At 40.9% G+C, this 19,946-nt stretch overlaps 1 protein-coding gene across 4 annotated transcripts in view; it reads right to left on the bottom strand.

Moving 5' to 3' along the window:
* The window catches only part of grik2 (glutamate receptor, ionotropic, kainate 2), a 450,636-nt gene that overhangs the window by 154,030 nt on the left and 276,660 nt on the right, over window positions 1-19,946 (bottom strand). For all 4 annotated transcript variants that reach the window (XM_049583125.1, XM_049583128.1, XM_049583127.1 and 1 more), the window contains 2 exons: window positions 15,825-15,968; window positions 6,804-6,911 (listed from right to left, as the gene is read on the bottom strand). In XM_049583125.1, coding sequence (XP_049439082.1) covers window positions 6,804-6,911; window positions 15,825-15,968 — 252 coding nt within the window. The remainder of the gene's footprint in view (window positions 1-6,803; window positions 6,912-15,824; window positions 15,969-19,946) is intronic.

Below are 19,946 nucleotides of genomic sequence, written 5' to 3'. Positions count from 1 at the left end.
CGATATTTCAGCCTTTTTTCGAATTTCTGGCGTTTCCATTCAAGTTTTTTTTCACAATTGTTAAAAATGCGAATAAAATTAGGTGGATGGAAACCCGACTACTGTTAGACATTCAGTGACAATGGGCCCTATTTAAACAGTCTGTACTGCATGATCTAAATGCATGGCGCAAGTGCATTTAGGGCATGTTTAATTCTACTTTTGCCAGTTAAACAGCAGATAATCTTGGTGCAAAGTACGGCACATGGGGTAAAAAAGTTGTATTGAGTCCCTTAATTAATCACAGGTGTGTTTTGGGTGTAACACAAATTCAACCAATCAGAGTCGTATCTCCTATTACGTTTAAAAGCCAGTTACACCTGGTACACTGCTATTTATATGGCAGATTCAGCATAATGCAGAAGCCAGACAGTAGTAATGCAATAAGAGCAGTTAGAGTTTAAGGTCACAGCAAATATTGTGGAACATTTTAGCAGCAAAACTAAAAACTGTAGTTATAAACTTGACAGAGGAAACAAAGCTAAACATTTAGCTTCTGATATAACCAACGGCGTTAAATAAATAAAATAAGAATCAACCAGCCACCCTCCTCCCCTTCATAAGTAAAGAACAGTCCCTAAAGTGCGGTGAGGTTTGTGGGCTGTGAACGGCTCGTTTCTCCTCTGACACGCCACATACCTGTGTTCAAAATAGAATGTGCCAGTGATGTGCCTGACCACACCTCATTTTAAGATGTTTATGCCAATGGATGCACAGATGGGTACAACTTACACAGCGTGGGTGTTGGCAGTGAAATTGACAACTGTGTCAGTCTGAAACTAGCAATGACAGCTGTGCTGTGCTTTTTGGATAGGGTGTAAGATAGGGCCCCTTGATTTACTTCCATCTAATGCTATCATTTTTAAAATTCTTGCTCTCTACAATGGTTGTATGTGCCCAGTATGGTATGATTATGGTTAGGCAACTTAAATAACTGGTTGAGGTTAGGGAAAGATCATGGTTTTGGTTAATACTGAAGGTCTGTGGTTGAACACAAACTGTGGCCTTTTCCATTAAAATCATGTGCACTTCATGACCATCTACCACCCCAACCTCCACAGACCTCTTCCTTGAGGAGTGAATGACTCACCTCTTCCTGCACTGGCAGGGGATATGAAAGAAAAATGAAATCTCCCATTAGGAATGTTATTGCAAGGGATACTGGGCTAGTACAGTTGTTTATGTATACATTAACAGAGGATACAACATTTTGTTAACTTTTTTTTAGTTGGTAACACAACCAAATACAGGCAGACATGTACAGTATAGACATATACTATACTCATACCTCCTCTTTCTATTCTGGGTACATATGGAGGATAATGTGCAACACCCTGAGGACACAGCTGACAGCTGTGTGAACCCTCAACACTGTCAGGGGGCACTTTCTTCTAGACTCCCACAGGGAATAATGTTAGAGATGATCTGGGATCTGGACTGGCCCCGTGGCCTTTTGCAGGGTTGGTGGAGAACAACACTGAGGAGGGGAACATCCTGGGGAGGCAAGAAGGGAGAAGAGGAAAGGGAAGCTATTGGATCGTGCCTCAAGGCTTCTCTTGTCCTCTTTCAGCTCTCCCTCAAGTCTGCACACCTAAGCCTCCTTGTCAGCACCCCCACCTGCATCCTATCCAACCCCATCGACCTGAGCACAGGGACCACAAACACTCCAACCCACACCAGCCACACACTCCTTAGGCCTCAACTGATGCCCCGCACGAGGGCTAGAGATAGGCTTTGTAATTGCAAATCAACTCTTTAATTCAGGCTTCATGAGGCTGGAGGGCTTCTGAAGGGGTTTTTATTAATAGAGTAAATTATTCATGGAGGTGCAGGCGCACACAGACCAGAGGTCAGGAGCTACTGAGAGGCGCGCACCAGTGAGGATGCTGAAGTGTGAAGTGTTTGCAGTTGCATTGGAGAATATTATTTGTAACAGCGGTGTGAGCAGGTTATCTTCCTGCTGATAATCTCATGAATCTTAAATTGGCTGCTGGAGATGCCATTCCAAGGAAAAGATGTAAGATGCACCTATTCATAGAAGTACACAAACACATGTTGATGCATGCCATGCCATGGCATGATGCATTCTAAATGACATTCAGGGTAGGGTTTGGATTTTGTTTGGATGTTAGCCATATCAACTGATATCTTTTAAAGTTACAGTTCTTAGCATTTCCATGTAGAGCTGCAGAAGAACTTTGTAAAGGACATTTAGCACTGTGTCAAAAACTGCAGCCCACTCATTCATGATATTGTCCTCTATTTAAAGTGTGTTTGCAAAATAGCTGGTCTGCTCAACTTTTGCATCATCGCAATGCATCATCTTACAAAGCACTCATTGGCCAAATAAATACATGCAGGTTCACATATCTCCGAGATTACTTGTAAACCTACAATTACGCACATAAGTCAAGTTGCACTTAAAGTTTATGTGCATGACTGTGAAAACATGGATGCTTCATACACATCTTTTCCCCAGCAGCGCTGAGGAGCTATACAGTCAGCACAGATGCAAGTCACAGTGACCTTGCATCTGGCCACCAAACTGTAATCACTTCATCGATGAGTCCAAGTGGACATTTGTGCCAAATTTGAACAAAATTCTCTAAAAGCATTTCTGAAAGATTGTGCTCACAAGAGTGGGACATATGGACGGAAAACCTTAAAACATAATGCTTCCTGCCAGGGCTATGGCCGGTGTGAAGGAATAATAAAAAGCATAGCTTTTTACCCAATAATCATTTTGATGGGGAATGCCATTATGGTTGTCCTGATAAATGGTAAATTTGCCTCTCATTCACCCATTCACACATGCACACACAAATGGCAATGAAACTGCCATGCAAAAAGCTGGCCTGCCTGTCAGGAGACACTTCAGATTCAGTGTATTGCCCTAGGCAATAGGCCCGTTTCCACCGCAGGAACTTCGGGGTAATTTTACGGGGCCGGGTCCGTTGGTGCGTGTCTCCACTGCAGGAACCACCCCCGAAGGACAGAGTTCAAGTCCCTGCCTTGGAGTAGGTACTCAGAATGGCCCCGAAAGACTCCTGGCTGGGGCTTGGGGTTTACTTGGTGCTGATTGGATATACTCAAGGAGGGATGTGACGACAACAGAAAGCAACAAAATAGCCGGCATTTTTAAAACTCAGCAGACAAGGGTTAGCTTGTTCATATAGCTTCTGCCGCCATCTAAAAAAAACTCACTAAATGGCCCGTGAAAAAAATATTTTTTCCAGCGGATATCTTAGTTACAACAAGATTGAGCGAGCAAAGCAGTTTTGTGTTGTTATGTGTGGTATTTATTCAGTTATGGGAAGTCACGATGTCTAGAAAGCATCAGCTACATCAGGACGTCATCTGTTAAAAGCCTCCTGTTGTGGGATAACGTTACGACATGAAACTACTCCAGTTAGCTCAAAAAATATTTTCTTCACGGGCCATTTAGTGAGTTATTACAGACACTGCTATCAGCTAACGGTGTCCCTACGTCGCCCCAGTCAAAATGGTCGCGCAACAATTACATCGCATCCAGAGCTAACTTTACAGGAACCTTCCTCCGACTCCACTCTCAGTGGAGACACGGCGGTTGAGAGGGCCAAGCGAGAGGACGTTCCTGTAGTAGTTCCTGCCCCCATAGTACCAGGAACTTCTTCAGTGGAAACGGGCCTAATGCAATCACCAGAGTAAATGTCGGTATTGTACAATTCTGCAATTCACAAACACATTACATTTGCACATTACTATGTGGTGGATATGTTGAAACTTTACTTTTGAAAGATGCTTTGGTGAACGAGTGGCTAGGTTTTGGCACAAAAACTATTAGGTTATGGTTCGTAAAAAAAAGGATAACCACCCACCACCCCCTCTGCCTCCTGATGAAAAAGTCAGCTAAAATACTACATCATTTTAGAAATGTTTGTAGGATACTAATGACATGTGAATGTAAAGTATCCACGGTTTGCAGAAACACACAATGCCAACATTTACTTCTGGCAACTGGGCTGACCAAGGACACCTCTACATATTTACAGGAAGAGCTTGGGATCAAACTGCCAAATCTGTAATAAGTGGATGACCTGTTCTACCACCTGAGCCACAAAGACAAGACAACTTTCCAGACCTGTAAAATATTCAGTATGCAGTGTTTCTGCTTTTGGTAAGCCCTCAAACTCATAGGTCTATTAGTCTTACCAACCTTCTTTCAGCACTGAGGCCCCTTGTTTTTTTGTTTGTTTTCATGTTTGTTTTGGGTTTGTTGGTGCTGTTTTTGGTCTTTATGTCCCATAACTGTCAATGTCCTCTTTCTTTGTGAACATCCCCCCCAAAAATCACGAAACTGTCTTTTCTGCCATTATTATGCACAGAGACAGGAGCAAATCTGAGATGGTTGTAAATAAAATAAGAGAAAAAGAAGTTTGAATTCCTGGCAAGCAACAAACAGAGTCTGAGTGTTTTGCTAGCTCACTGGATATAACGTCTGTACTGTTGGCTGTCACTTGGCATTTACGTTGAATAAACCCAGCCTGCAAAAAAGACCCCAAAACTTTCCAGCAGTCAAAATCACACAAAAAACACAACAACAGAAAAACGAGACAAAATTTCCCTCTGCAGTGAGACTGAACTCTTCTTGAGCAACAACGCGGATGCACTAACAAACAGGAAGTATCCCCCACCGTGGCTCAGTAAGAAAGCAGTAAAAGGGAAACACTAACAACCCCTTTCCCCCCTTTCTTCTACAGTGTTGCTGCTTTAACAAGTGATCTCTCCATGGCCAGCATGCACAGGAAGAATGATCACAGCAATTGATATCTCTCTCAATGTACATATGGACAAGCTAGCACTGTATCAGGACAGACTGTCAGCTATGATTGAAATGTATCTCATATCCACACTGCGTCTTGATTTGGTGAGTTTGATTTGAATAAACTATACAACTATTAAAAGCTGTCTTAAGTATACACACTAAAATTGCATTTCTACTCTGCAAATGCATATTAAGTATGACTTCCAGTCAAAAAATTTCATAATATTTTCTGTGCACAAGCATTGGCTGAATACAGAACGAGTTGAACATGTCTGAATAACGCGGTGTGGTACACTGTGACACTGTAAACATTCTGGTATTTGGTGCTCATCTCAACTCTGAAACACTGTCAATGGTTTTAAACCCAACTGAACTCTGCTAAGTTTTAAAACATTTGTTTTGGGATCTGGGGCAGCTGCTGTATGCTCAAAACTATGAAAAATGTCAATTTCATGAACCAACATGTTTTGTTTTTTTTTACTGTTCAAGTCTTCAGCTGACTTGGCGGTATGTTAATTGAGCAAAAGGAGGTGAAGTATCTCAACTTGTCTTGCGAGGCACACTGGATCTCATGAGACAGTCTACTTAGCTATTTACATATTCTAGATTCTTATGGCTCTGCTCTCACTGGATAACAGCATTATCAATTTTGTATTGGAGACTGTCTCCATTCTCCCCTCATATACATTGTGCTTGTTCTTTCTACATGGAATGGAAGCTCTTTCTACAAGTCTACAAATGGTTTTTGGTGGCCTGGTTTTTCACCAGTTTAAGTTAAGTTAAAGATCTTAGACTTTTATCATGCACTCAATAGACATATTTCTCTCAAATTTTGCTCAACAGTTTGTTAGAATCCATGATAAAGAGCACTTCTCCTTTTCAAAGATATTCCATTCACCTAACAGGTATGGCATATCAAGATGCTGATTAAACATCATTATTACTTCCCAGGTGTGCCTTGGGATGGTCACAATTGAAGGCCACTCTAAAATGTGCAGTTTGATCACACAGCACAGTACAACAGATGTCCCTCGTCTTGAGGGAGCATGTTATTGGCATGTAAACTGCAGCAATGTCCACCAGAGCTGTTGCCTGTGAACTGAATGTTCATTTCACTATCAATAGCTGTCTCCAATGTTGTCTCCATGAATTTGGTAGTACATCCAACCAGCCTCAAAACAGTTTGGTTATGGTGACAAACTGCTGTCAGGTCAAGACCCTGGTGAGGACAGTGAGCATACAGATGAGCTTCCCTGAGGCAGTTTGTTCAGAAAATCTGCAGGTGTGCAAACCAATTGCTAAATGTGGTCTGCGGTTGTAAGGCTGGTTGGATGTATTGTCAAATATACAGAAACAACTTTGAAGATGGCTAATGATTGGAAATGGACATTTAGTTCACAAGCAACAGCTCTGGTGGACATTCCTGTAGTCAGCATGCCAATGGCACGCTCCCTCAAAACTTGCATCATCTGTGGCATTGTGCTGCGTGATCAAACTGCACGTTTTAGAGTGACCTTTGACTGTGACCATCCCAAGGCTCACCTGTGTAGTAATGATGTTGTTTAATCAGCATCTTGATATGTCACAACTAACAGGTGGATGGGTTATCTTGGAAAAGGAGAAGTGCTCACTGACACAGGTTTTAGCAAATTTACAACCAAAATTTGAGAGAAATATATCGATTGAGTGCATTAAAAAAACTCAGTCTTAAACTTAAATCTATGAAAAATGGAAGCAAAAACCACAAGTGTTGAATTTAAAGTTTTGTACAATATAATTATTGAATGCTGGGCCCGCCCACAGAAATGGATGGGGCTCTGAAAAGGTCATTTCATTTTAATCATTTATTTTTCTATGCAATGGTGGTGTATAAAAAATACTTTTTAGTTTTATCTGATCATCATATTGTCATACCAGGTGGATCACACATGCACAAACACACACATTAAAGACACACAACCTTCTCAAGCCCCTCCTCCTTCAGACTGATGACATCGAGGTCGAAGTCTGTCCTCAAGCCATTGGTCCGGTTGAAAGTGATTCTCCCAGTCAGGCCATCCCAGTGGGCCTAAAGAGAGGGATGCAGAGAGACAAGAAGAAGAAGAAGAAGAAGAAGAAGAAGAAGAAGAAGAAGACATTTAACCATCAGCACAAAGTCTCCAACTCCACTTTCAGATATGTTTTCGATGTCAGTGTTTGAGGCAAAGCAGTCAAAGAGTGAGAACTCACACTATTTCTATTTCTTCCTCTTTCACACACTGTTTCTGTTTGTACAGTGTTCCTTGGCATCAAGGTCCCCACACAGACTCTGAGGCTGCATTTGTAACAGTGGGAAGGCAATTACCCAATCTTTACAGATATTTAGGGGTGTGATAGGATACAATGTAGCATGAAAGTGGTTCAGAGCAGGGAAGGCTTTTTCTCAGGTACAGCAAATCATCACAGTGCTGCTCTGACTGAAAGCCAGGGACTCCAGGGCCTATCTTTAGTTTGATGAGTGGGAGTCACAGATCTGGAAGTTACTCACTCAGTACAGTTAACTGCACTAGAAAGCATTTGTTATACTACTTTGACTCAGTGTCTGAATATCTCTCCATTGATACCTCTGCTGTTAATAGATACAGGGATAAATTACTCCAGTGTTGATAATTATGAAATTCTATGACCACGGAATGCAGTAGGCACATCAGTCAACTGTCTAGGTAAGCTAACAGCATGTGGATTTGTTTTTCTCTCCACAAATAATCAGTCCATCATTTTGTCTGTGCCTGCTGGCCATTTTGCCTTGCTGTCTTGTGTGGGTATTCACAGTCTCGAGAGGAGGATTCCTGCAGATTTTGGTGTCCTACCATCATCACTGCAACAACACACATGTCAAGATTTAAAATTGTACACCTGAAGGTGCGAGTGCTCATGAACCCATAATTTGTCCCAATGTAGTACAGCAAAGGCACTAAATGAACAAATGAGGACCAATTGAATTGAACCAGAGTCCAGACTCTGTCAGCCAAGGCCAATAGTGCATTATCATTGCAAGTTGTTCTTTGGACTTCCGTGTGCTGATGAGCTTTAAGTTGTAATGTGGGAACAATATAAATACAGTACGTTGAATTTTATTGCTCAGAGTATTTAAAAAACATGGTAATAATGAAGAGCAAAGGAAACAGATCAGATGAGCCATGAAATATGACTGGTAACTCATTTTTTAGATTATCCCAACACCACATGAATGCAGCAGAAGGTTGTGGAGCTAACTGGGATGTCTTTCCCCTCAAAAAACGACAGATGGTTGGTCAGTGACATTTCTGTAACATCATTTTGAGCTTATATAACCTACCTACATACAAGTGGGATGCTGATTGTCAGTCAGAATGAATATTTTATCTTTATTAATGTAAACTTATATATAATGACTGGTAATGCATTAAAGAGAAGTTTTGTGGAGCGGGCAGCATTAGCTGTCAGACATGCATGTACTATAAGTGAGTGTCACAAAGAAACTGAAACCATATTTTGAAAAATGTATCAAAACGAATACATTCACGTTTCAACTCGAAGGAAAGAAAACTGTGAAAAGAAATGACCCTGCCATCACTATTCTCCTATTAACCCTGTGATTGTCCCACACTCTGTCCAAGACGTACAGTTTTTCAATGATAGGTTGATATTGTATAATGACTTTAGATAATCTATTGTATTCCTATCTCATGTACATTCCACAATCTTTTATATACATTTCTAAGTGTGTGTAACTTTAGGTAACATGTCTGAATCTCTCATCTGAGGGAGTTGAACTAGAAAGATGTCCCTATATGAGGCTGAAGAAAGATAGACATATATAGAACATCTGGTATCACTGACGATGTGTTTTTCACTTTGAAAGAGACATTCCATATGGCCTCTCTGTGCAAGCTTTGAATTGTATTTTCCTGCTATGACCAACAGGTGCGGCCTGATTGATTGATTTCTTCTTTATCCAAATAACAGAATTTTCCGCTCAGTTGATGTGAATCGATCTGGCCCCAGATTTTCCGTATACAGGTGCAACACTTAAATAATTAAAGCCTTTAAACAAGATTTTGGCAGGGCCTCGAGGTCAGATAATGAAGCAGGGCACCTTAAGGCCTCTGGCACGTCAGTTTATATTGGGGTCTGGTGGTGCATACTCTTAAACATATCTTAAATCAATTTGCAGAAACCAAGTCTGGACCTTTCAGGACGTTCTGAGTTGCTAGGGCAGTGCCCACTTTGCGTTGTTGGTAATTCAGCCTCGACTGCCATCCTCAGGACAAAATGTAACATTGTATACATTGTGAACAAATGACCAGATACCACAGAATTTGCTGGACATTAAAGTACCACAGTGGATAAATCAGATGTTTTTGGTGACCCTTTGACCTTTGCTTTATCACCAGCAGACCAATATTTCCACTTGAAGGCCTAGTTCTAAATCACATTTAGAAAGAAGTATCTCAACTACTACTGGACTGATTTACATGATGTCTGTTGCCCTAAACCTAACCATGTTTTAAAGGGAGATTCCCCGATGTTCTTCGTCACTCCCCTGAACTGTGTAGCACCAGCATCAAGCCAAAATTTCCAATGGAACAAGAGAGACCTAAAAAATCTATTGCCGTGACAGATATCCACATATTAATGCTGCTCAGAGGCTGGGCTTTTGTGATCTAAATTACCCCAAGGCCCAGCTCCCTCAGCAACACCCTCTTAGGAGAAAAATCAAAGAAACATTTATAGCCCAACAACAAAACTCGAAGTATAGCATCAGTCTTTGCTTCATCTTCTATTGAGGTATGGCTATCAGTGCCTCTATGGGCCGTTAATAGTTCTTTAGGCTGTTAGTCTTGTTTTTAATCATATTGATATGCCTAATATCAGCTTAATGCTATCAGTTCTAAAATGAAAGTCGAAAAAATTATTAGAATTGTTATTAGCCTTAAAAAAAATGGTTAGTCGCCCTTTTTGTCTGCAGATTTAATCATTCCCTCAGACTGGACATAATGTTGGATATTAAAATGAAATGAAATGTCTTTGTGGCAGCAGAAAACAGGAGTAACTACATTAGGACTGGTTGCTTATATGATCAGTTTTCTGTTTTCAGATTTGCAAGACCTTTGACAGCTTTTTTTTTTAATGAATGGCTGAGTTTCTTTGTGCTGTGTACCCAGAATTACTAGAACATTTATTTCTTCACAGAAAACTTTTTTTTTTTCATCTGTCTGTCAGAAAAAGCTTATTTACAACTCGAAAGAAAACACAGCACAAAAGCTTCTTATGGATTTGACCTTGACTTTAGAGGACCTGACTTGGTTGAAACAAGTTGCTGCTCTATCCTCAGTGCAGACTTTATGTTTACTGTACCCAGCAGCATAGAACTAACTGTTCAACACACACCAGCTCACTGACTCTGTGGTTCAACTGGGAGGCTTTCAAGGAGGTTTTGGTCAGGAGCTATATGTAAGAAATCTAAAGCAAATAGTCATAAAATCCTCCTAATATGTCACAGAGACTAAGGAATAATGTTCATATAACATACTGATCTCACCGACAACAATAGTACAGCCACAATATTCGCATTTTAAAAAAAAAAATTACGGTCCGCAAAACATGTTCATGTTTTGAATTTGTGTTTTGGCCTGTTGCGCCACCCACTGCCGTCTACCAGTCACGCAATCAGTAGAGTCTCAGCATCAGTTACAGTTACGACTGAGCTACAGCAGCACGGCAAGCAGCATTAGCAGTGTCCCAGTACATAGCATTAGCAGCCAGCTCCTCCTCAGCTGTATCCCAGCAGCAGCATTAGCAGTGTCCCGGTACATAGCATTAGCAGCTGGCTCCTCCCCAGCTGTATCCCGGCAGCAGCGTTAGCAGTGTCCCGGTACATAGCAATAGCAGCCGGCTCCTCCTCAGCTGTATCCCGGCAGCAGCGTTAGCAGTGTTCCGGTACATAGCATTAGCAGCCGGCTCCACCTCAGCTGTATCCCGGCAGCAGCATTAGCAGTGTTCCGGTACATAGCATTAGCAGCCAGCTCCTCCTCAGCTGTATCCCGGCAGCAGTGTTAGCAGTGTCCCGGTACATAGCATTAGCAGCCGGCTCCTCCTCAGCTGTATCCCGGCAGCAGCGTTAGCAGTGTCCCGGTACATAGCGATAGCAGCCGGCTCCTCCTCAGCTGTATCCCGGCAACAGCGTTAGCAGCAGAGAAGCTGGACTTGCTCGAACGGTCCGCTGGAAAACCGAAGATCACAGACCCGGTGACACGGCCCTGCCACGGCAGCCGCCCGTGGGCAAACAAATCAGTCTCCAGTGTGCCGCTGTCCAGCAACCTCGGATCTGTAGGGGAGGGGGGGCAGACACGACTCGCGGCAGTATTTTGAATTTGAGTGCAGTAACCGTTTTGGCCACATTCTTACATACAGCGCCTTTAAGACTCTAACACAGAGGCACTGAGGGTGAGGGCTAATACAAAAGACTACACTTCAGCCAACAAAGGGGTTCTGAAATGAGGGTCAAGAGGTCCAGAAAGGTGTTATAAAGTGACCCAGCAAACAAGAATATTCTGCATTTAAGAAAGCTTTCACACTAGGGACCCAGGCCCGGATCCAAGTACACACTTGACCACAAAGTCCACTTTGTTTAAAACTGTGTACCGTACCGACTTGAAAAGTTTGTCTCGAGTACAGTTCATATATACTTGGGTTTGGTTTGCATCAAGTATGAAAACCAACTGTACCAAAACACAGAAATGGACTGCCATATGATGCAAATAGCAGTTGCAAAGGCATTTCTTAATGCCACTGGTCTCGTCTGTCATATGCATATTCTTATGCCTGCAGCATCCCTAGATTTCATCCTACACGGCCATGAGTAATAAAGTAGGATGGCAGGTGAGAGGGTTATTTTATGTTCTCTCCAAAATATAAACTAAAAGGCATACTGCAAAGGTGGACTACAATGTGTGGGCTTGGGATTGTGTGATTGGCACTCTTTTTTACACTGTAATGACAACATAAACAAAGGTCACGTAGATGATGCGTACTTCACATTACTAATATTCTTTGCCACTGAAGTTTCCCGAGCTATGGATAAATGGAGGGGCAGAAGCCAATGGTAGCTGGGCACAATACGAATCAATTGCACCTAATACGAAAAAGCCCTTAAACATCTGTGTTAACTAAAAATGATTCCTACCAATGCTTGCTATTATGACATTAGGTTTCACTAGGTTTCAGACTCCTATTGCACTGTGTGGTATATGGGCAGCTCTAAAACACAGCAGTGATTCAGCAAGGAAATGTTTCTAAATATACTATAGTATGACAATGTTGAAAGAAGGGATGGACATTTTAAGAAACTCACACATTTGAGTAGAGTACTCAAGTACCTGCAAACCCCATGTACTGAGGCTGTTACCTTACCACAGATGCCCCAACACGTTCACATCCCAAGTTGTCACATATCGCCACTTTGTCAGTGGACTTTCAGGTCTACATATTACACACAAGGTATCCCTCTGCATATGCAGAGGGATACCTTGTGTGTAATATGTAGACACACAAGGTATCCCTCTGCATCTGCTGTTGATGTTCAGGGACACTTCAACCGTGACGTCAGCAAAAAGATGTGGTTAGGTTTAGGAAAAACAAACAAACATGTAATTAGGTTTAAACACACCATGGACACATCATGGTTTGGCTCACATTCACATGGGAAGTGAACACCTGCCTCATGGGTGAAAGTGTGGGGTTTGCTGGATCCATGCACCAACCTTCCTGCCTGCCTGGTAGGAACTTTCCAGCTCCTTATATTATTACCGGAGGGGTTTCAAACTGATACTGCTGTGTCCCACCGCATTATGACGCCTTGGTCTACAAAAGGTGGCCTTTGGTGTCCCTGACAAAGAGGCAGTATTTAATGACTTTGGAATGAGAACAGGCTGGAGGCCCATGTTCGATCGTAACCCTCTGCTGTATGTCATCTTCTTTCGCTATATGTCTTCTTTGCCTATAGTATCCAAAAAAAAAAGGCAAAGGTTTATACAAAAGAAAAAGTTAAGATTTTCCCTAAAAGTGAAGTGGGGTCAAATCAGAAGTGCTCCCGCCTCTGGGGAGCATGAGTGCCCCAAAATTTCAGTACAATGTGTGCATTACATTTTGTTATTTCTTGTGTACAACTGGAAAGTTTGGCCTTTCAGCGTTTCACCCCTTCATAATGTTTTTCTTTTTCACTCATAATATATTGTATGCACATTTCACTGCAGTTTATCCATTGCTAGTAATATGAGACACTCAAAAGAGCACCCTGCACTTCCATTTATCACCAGCAGAATGTACACATTCATCCCAATCACCAGATTAAATGTCGGTATTGTACGTTTCTGGAAACCTCAGGAATGTTACATTTATACTTCCTGCAAATATAATCCAATTAATCATATTTCCACATGTGTTTTGTATCTACTCTGTGTTAAGACCTTATTTTTTATTTTGAAAAGCAGATGTAGTCACATGTGTCCTGGGCCACTGAATGATTACAGAACATTGATTGAAGAAATTACTGGTAATATGGTATAATAGTAATAAATAATGGTAATAAGATCAAATCATGAGTAAGCACATGGATTTCAACACTTTGTTTTCCACTCAAACCCAGTTAATGCAATTTAAAGACTGTTAGGGACCACAGTATGCAGAAATAATTTTGGAAAAAAGGTAATGTTCCATTAATGTAACAAAATGTAACACAAATTTGGGGCCTTATTTCGCCCCCCTTTCCAACAAGCTAGCATAACATGGTTGGTACCAATCGATGCCTCAGGTCTTCTAGTTTAGTATAATACCTGTGTCCACAGTAGGTTTTCTTACTACAAATTAGTAGGGCTGTAGTCAACCAAAGAAAATCTTGGTTGACTAAAGTGAAATGGTGTCCTGTCAAACAGACAGGAGGTCTGCATCACCGTGACGCTGAGCTTGAGGGTGGGTGAGTTCAACTTTCTGTCAACAAAGGGGGTGTTTTGTAAACACCCCCATTTTCACAGATAACTTAGCCTGTCCCCCCGCCACAGGAAATAATGGATTAATCCTGGAAAGCTGTTGATGCAGCACTTTTCTCCTTATGAAAGCAACACGGCGATTATTTGACTAATGACAATTTGGTCGGATGAGAGCATAGCGACCAAATAATCGACTATTCGACCAGGAGACTACAGCCCTACAAATTAGTCTTACTCACTTCTCACCTTCAGCTCTGCCTGCCATACCTGGTGCTTCTTCATGTTTTTGGGTGTTTTTTTGGTTTGTTTTTGTCATACATTTGGCCGTTGCCTATCTGCTCCTTTTATTTTTCCTTGTTCGCTCTGTACCCTGACATTTCTTTTAGGAGCTCCTGATTTTTGGTGATGCATTCTGACTTAGCTAATCAGGCAGCAGTCAGCCTCACATGTTTTTATCAGCAGCATTTATGATTCCTGCGCATCACACACCTGACTCCATCAGATAGACCTCACTATTTCATAATACCTACAGGGGTGGAAGTATCAGATGGCACATTGAGATGTGTTTTAATGATAACAATACATTTATTTTTCTTCTAAATACATTCAACTTGTATTGTCAGAAATATATTTCAGTAAGTCAATTGTTGTACTTAATCCCATTTAAGGTTCAACCATTGACCTTTTGTCACTCATGTCAAACAGTGGTCTGCTGCTTGCCACCTGTCTTGCCTAGCTATAAGGCCATCCACCATCCCCTCCATCCTTTGATGAGAAATTCAGCTCATTTACATGTAATTTGAGGCTCACATTAGAAATTTGTATATGATATGTATGAAACATACAAATGCAGTAACTATAATGTAATGTAATGTAATCTGTGGTTTGCGCAAATGTACAAGGCCAACATTTCATCCTGCTGACTGAGCTAAGAAATTGTTAGCAGCTTGTAGAGAAAAAAAAGAGATAAAGATTTTTTTTTCCAGTTCAAAGAATGACCTTAATAAACCAAATCCAAACAAACGGTCTTATCTTGTCATAAATTTCTCATCTAACCATTTTGTAAACAGGCATATAACATTCCTCTTACATTCTGTATTGGTATTCTCACGGAATCTGCAGTGCAATAACAATCAGAGCAAATTTACATTAATTTCAATCTGGGGACATTATGATGTGAGTTCTTCTGTGCAGTAAAGTTCATGCAGAAGAGAGGATTTAAAAGATAATGTCCTGTGAACATGTGCAGAGCATCATTCTGGATTAGCACAAGCGATTTTCTGCACTGTAGCCATTGAGCTAACAGCGTCTTAAAAAATGCTGGCATCCTCTTGTGTGACTATGGGCTTAGAAAGCTTCAAAATCAGAGGACAAAAACAGCCCAACAGTAGCAGATTGAGAGAAGATGGAAAGAAAAGAGGGAATGAGGGGAGGGTCAGGGAAGAAAACATTTATATGGTTAGCTTAATATAAATATATCCACATGTATGTTCTTCCCATTTGCATATAAACCCTAATTATTTGCTTCTCTTGGTCTCTGCAAACTAAAGGGGAACAGAGGGTTAGAAGCCCTAAATATAGGTTGCCTAATACCCAGCCTTTTCACAGACAGAAAGCTCTGGATTAACTGTCCCAGCTTCACAAATGCATCAAACTGTGGGGCAATTACCAAAAATTAAGATAATGTGTTTTTGTCTCTGCATCAGTGATTAATACTGAAATTTGGAGAGAAGGCTCAAGATGGCTGCCCTCCTCGGGGGAGTATGTATGTACACATACTGAATAAAATATTTCCATATAAATAAATACACAGATAAATAATTTCTATTTATTCATATTCCCTTTCTTGACTGCCTCTGCCTTATTTGCATTCCATCTCTGTCTGCTTTCCTGAGAGCATGTGTTCTCTGTGTGGAGGTGCCGTGTATGTTGAGGAGGAAGACAGAATGGGGAGCAGGTAGAGCAGCATCTACCTCTTTGATGAGGGCCATGAAGCGGTTCCCGAAGCGCCAGGGCTTGTGTCGGTTGCACTGTAATGAGCTGACAGTGATCTGCTGAGACTGCTGCACAGCCACGGCCACCACGTGCACGGCATCGTACATCAGTGCGGCGTCCGTCTGCAAGCCAAAGGGGGGGGTAAACAGAGTGTCATTAACATGGAATGCAGCACACGACAGATCAGCACGCTGCGGCAGCATGGAGCTTTTCAGAATCAGAGAAATATCAATATCATGATGGCAGAATCAAAGCCTCACAGTGAAACTCAGACGTACGGCTAGGCAGAGTGAGTGAGTGTTAATGGAGAAAAACAGTAAATGCATTTGCCAAAGCCTAAAAACAGACTTTATTTTATTTGTATTATTGATTGTATTTACTTTAAGATGAAAGTGAAGCTCAAAATGGTGCATTCATCTACAGTAGTAGTGCAAATTACATGTTACAGCAGCGTAACACACAGGATATAAGGGCAAGGAAACTCATAAAAAATACAAGTACATTCAAACATAAATTAGACAGATTAGACTGTATAAAATGTGCAAATATAAATGTTATGCACAGAGTAAAGTTTCCAATAATAAAGCTACTAAACTCAAATAACATGGCCTATATTTTACTATATTTTTTATTATTAGTGCTACATTTTACAGTTATTACCTGTAAACATTTTTACAAATGACAGAACCTCTTTAATAAGCATTGTATAACAGTACTACAAATACTACTGCTGCCAATACTAATATTTGCACTTATACAATTCATGTCAAATTTATGCATATAACACATAAAACAAAAACAAAACAAAACAAAACAAAACAAAAAAAACACTTGACCAAAATGCTGTACAAATTAAAGTGAACAGCGCACATAGTGGTAAAAAGCACAAAAACAACAACACATGGCAATAGAGAAATATAAGGCAATGTCATAATATGTGCACAAATCTAAAACAGAAAGAATAACACACACACATATACATACACATATATATATAAACACACACACACACACACACACACAATCTTTTTCTTTTCAATATTTCTTTATTTCTGTTTTAATTAGTTTGTTGTATACCAATTAGTCACTCATTTTTATTTTTTAAATAAATTATATCAGCATAGTTTTTCTCCTTAAGTTGAACGGACGGTTGTTAAACCTGTGGTTTCTTGACCCCTCCTGACACATTTCTTATTTGTCACTATCTGGATTTTATGCACCTTTTATGTGTGTGCAAATAAAATATTAAGAAAAAAAGATAATTTAAAAAAAAGGTTATAAAATACTTAAATACTGAAATGACATGTACATCTTGAGTTTTGCCTTAAAAGGCTATTCCAACATCTTTGGAGCTCCCATCACAAAGGCACAATCTCCCTTACTCACTAGCCTCGATCGTGGAAACTACTAGTGCTAATACTACTAATAATGATCAAATACAGGATACTTTTGTTTTATCTTGTTCCAGTTAGTCTAGGGTTATTGCAGTCCATGTGTAATAGTCACTTTAGAATAGAGACATCTGCAGGTTGGAGCAGGAGTAAAGGGAGTGGTGAGGGTGACACCATATATGGGTTATTCTGAGTTTTTAAGGAGCTACAGGTACATTGTTAATTTCCTTAATTCTGGAACACAGTCCATTATTTTAAGGTCCCTTAATGACAAGAGCGCACATTCCATATGCTCAGTATGCTCTTCCAGCTATCTATAAACTCTTAAACTATTTTGGAAAAAGCTTTGTCCTAGTCAAGATTATTTAAAATCCTAGGGACATGAGATTAAATAGTGCTATAAAGGGTGAATTTCTAGCTGCTGCTGTAATTTACAGAACAAAGGGTGGTAGCCCACTCTGAAAAGCCTCTCAGAAACACTTAATGCATGTAGAAATATGGAAACAGTGTACAGTAAAAGATATGTGTAGTACAGTATGGAGGCCCCGAAGGGTCACAGTGGAATGTTTATCCTCAACTGCTTGGAATGTTTATCCTCAACTGCTTTTGAATTAATTATAGGCTAGTTTAACATATGTATGTACACACACACGTATATATATATATATATATATATATACAGTAGCTAACTAAAGAAAAATGAGTGGCCATCATTACTTTAAGAAATTAAGGTCAGTCAGTCTGGAAAATTGCAAAAACTTTAAATGTGTTCCCAAGTGGAGTCGCAAAAACCATCAAGCGCTACAACCAAACTGGCACACATGAGGACCGACCCAGGAAAGGAAGACCAAGAGTCACCTCTGCTTCTGAGGATAAGTTCATCCGAGTCACCAGCCTCAGAAATCGCAAGTTAACAGCAGCTCAGATCAGAGACCAGATGAATGCCACACAGAGTTCTAGCAGCAGACCCATCTCTAGAACAACTGTTAAGAGGAGACTGCGCGAATCAGGCCTTCATGGTCAAATAGCTGCTAGGAAACCACTGCTAAGGAGAGGCAACAAGCAGAAGAGATTTGTTTGGGCCAAGAAACACAAGGAATGGACATTAGACCAGTGGAAATCTGTGTTTTGGTCTGATGAGTCCAAATTTGAGATCTTTGGTTCCAACCACCGTGTCTTTGTGAGACGCAGAAAAGGTGAACGGATGGATTCCACATGCCTGGTTCCCACTGTGAAGCATGGAGGAGGAGGTGTGATGGTGTGGGGGTGTTTTGCTGGTGACACTGTTGGGGATTTATTCAAAATTGAAGGCACACTGAACCAGCATGGCTACCACAGCATCCTGCAGCGACATGCCATCCCGTTTAGTTGGACGATCATTTATTTTTCAACAGGACAATGACCCCAAACACACCTCCAGGCTGTGTAAGGGCTATTTGACCAAGAAGGAGAGTGATGGAGTGCTGCGGCAGATGACCTGGCCTCCACAGTCACCGGACCTGAACCCAATGGAGATGGTTTGGGGTGAGCTGGACCGCAGAGTGAAGGCAAAGGGGCCAACAAGTGCTAAACACCTCTGGGAACTCCTTCAAGACTGTTGGAAAACCATTTCAGGTGACTACCTCTTGAAGCTCATGGAGAGAATGCCAAGAGTGTGCAAAGCAGTAATCAGAGCAAAGGGTGGCTATTTTGAAGAAACTAGAATATAAAACATGTTTTCAGTTATTTCACCTTTTTTTGTTAAGTACATAACTCCACATGTGTTCATTCATAGTTTTGATGTCTTCAGTGAGAATCTACAATGTAAATAGTCATGAAAATAAAGAAAACGCATTGAATGAGAAGGTGTGTCCAAACTTTTGGCCTGTACTGTATATGTACCCTTCAGGGGGCTCTGTGTAATACAGTCACACTATGGCTGAAAAATTTGTTTTGAGGATTAAAGTGGACATTACAAAATGCCTACGGTAAATGAAGACACTGGTGATACCAGGAGCAGCATTATTCTGCATTTCAATGAAGTATGATGCCATTTTTATATATATATAGCAACAAAAGACCATTCAAGCAAAACAAATAAACAACACACAAAAGAATCTCAAGCTGAATATGTGTGATTCTCTCTCTCTATATAAACACATATGCATGATAAAGTCTGGACAGTAAACAGTCGGTAGGAACAGAGGAGTGTCGTTGGAGCTATCAGAGAATTGCCAGTCATCCACGCTTCATGAAAGAAGCCTATAATTCTGCAGTTCCTCAAAAAAATCTAATTAGTGTTTGTCTCGCTTGATTGAAAAGCAATCAAAACAGCTCTCTACAGTTGTTGCATGAAAATCGTGCCCTGAGGTGATTGGGAAAGCATTGTCCTGCAGGAAAAAATCACTCCCAAACCTGTCATTTTCCCCCATTTGAGCCCTGATTGAGCATTGGAAGACTGCAGCTTAAGATGCCAGTTTGGCTGTAATAGCGTGGTGAAGACACTCCAGTGGCTTTTTGACATGTGTGAATGTGTGTGTGTGTGTGTGTGTGTGTGTGTGTGTGTGTGTGTGTGTGAAGCTGGATCCATATGCATGGGAGATGTCCAGAGATGTTTCAAAATCAATCACAGTCAATAAGCTTGCCTTCTAGAAATTCAGCCTGGTTTCAGCATGTGCCCGCAGGAGTGTGAGGTATTAATAATCTGTGTTAGAAGAAGGTGTTGAAGCA

Source organism: Epinephelus fuscoguttatus, linkage group LG8, assembly GCF_011397635.1.
Source record: "Epinephelus fuscoguttatus linkage group LG8, E.fuscoguttatus.final_Chr_v1".
Classification (NCBI taxonomy): domain Eukaryota; kingdom Metazoa; phylum Chordata; class Actinopteri; order Perciformes; family Serranidae; genus Epinephelus; species Epinephelus fuscoguttatus.
This window is presented reverse-complemented; position numbering and strand designations above follow the sequence as displayed.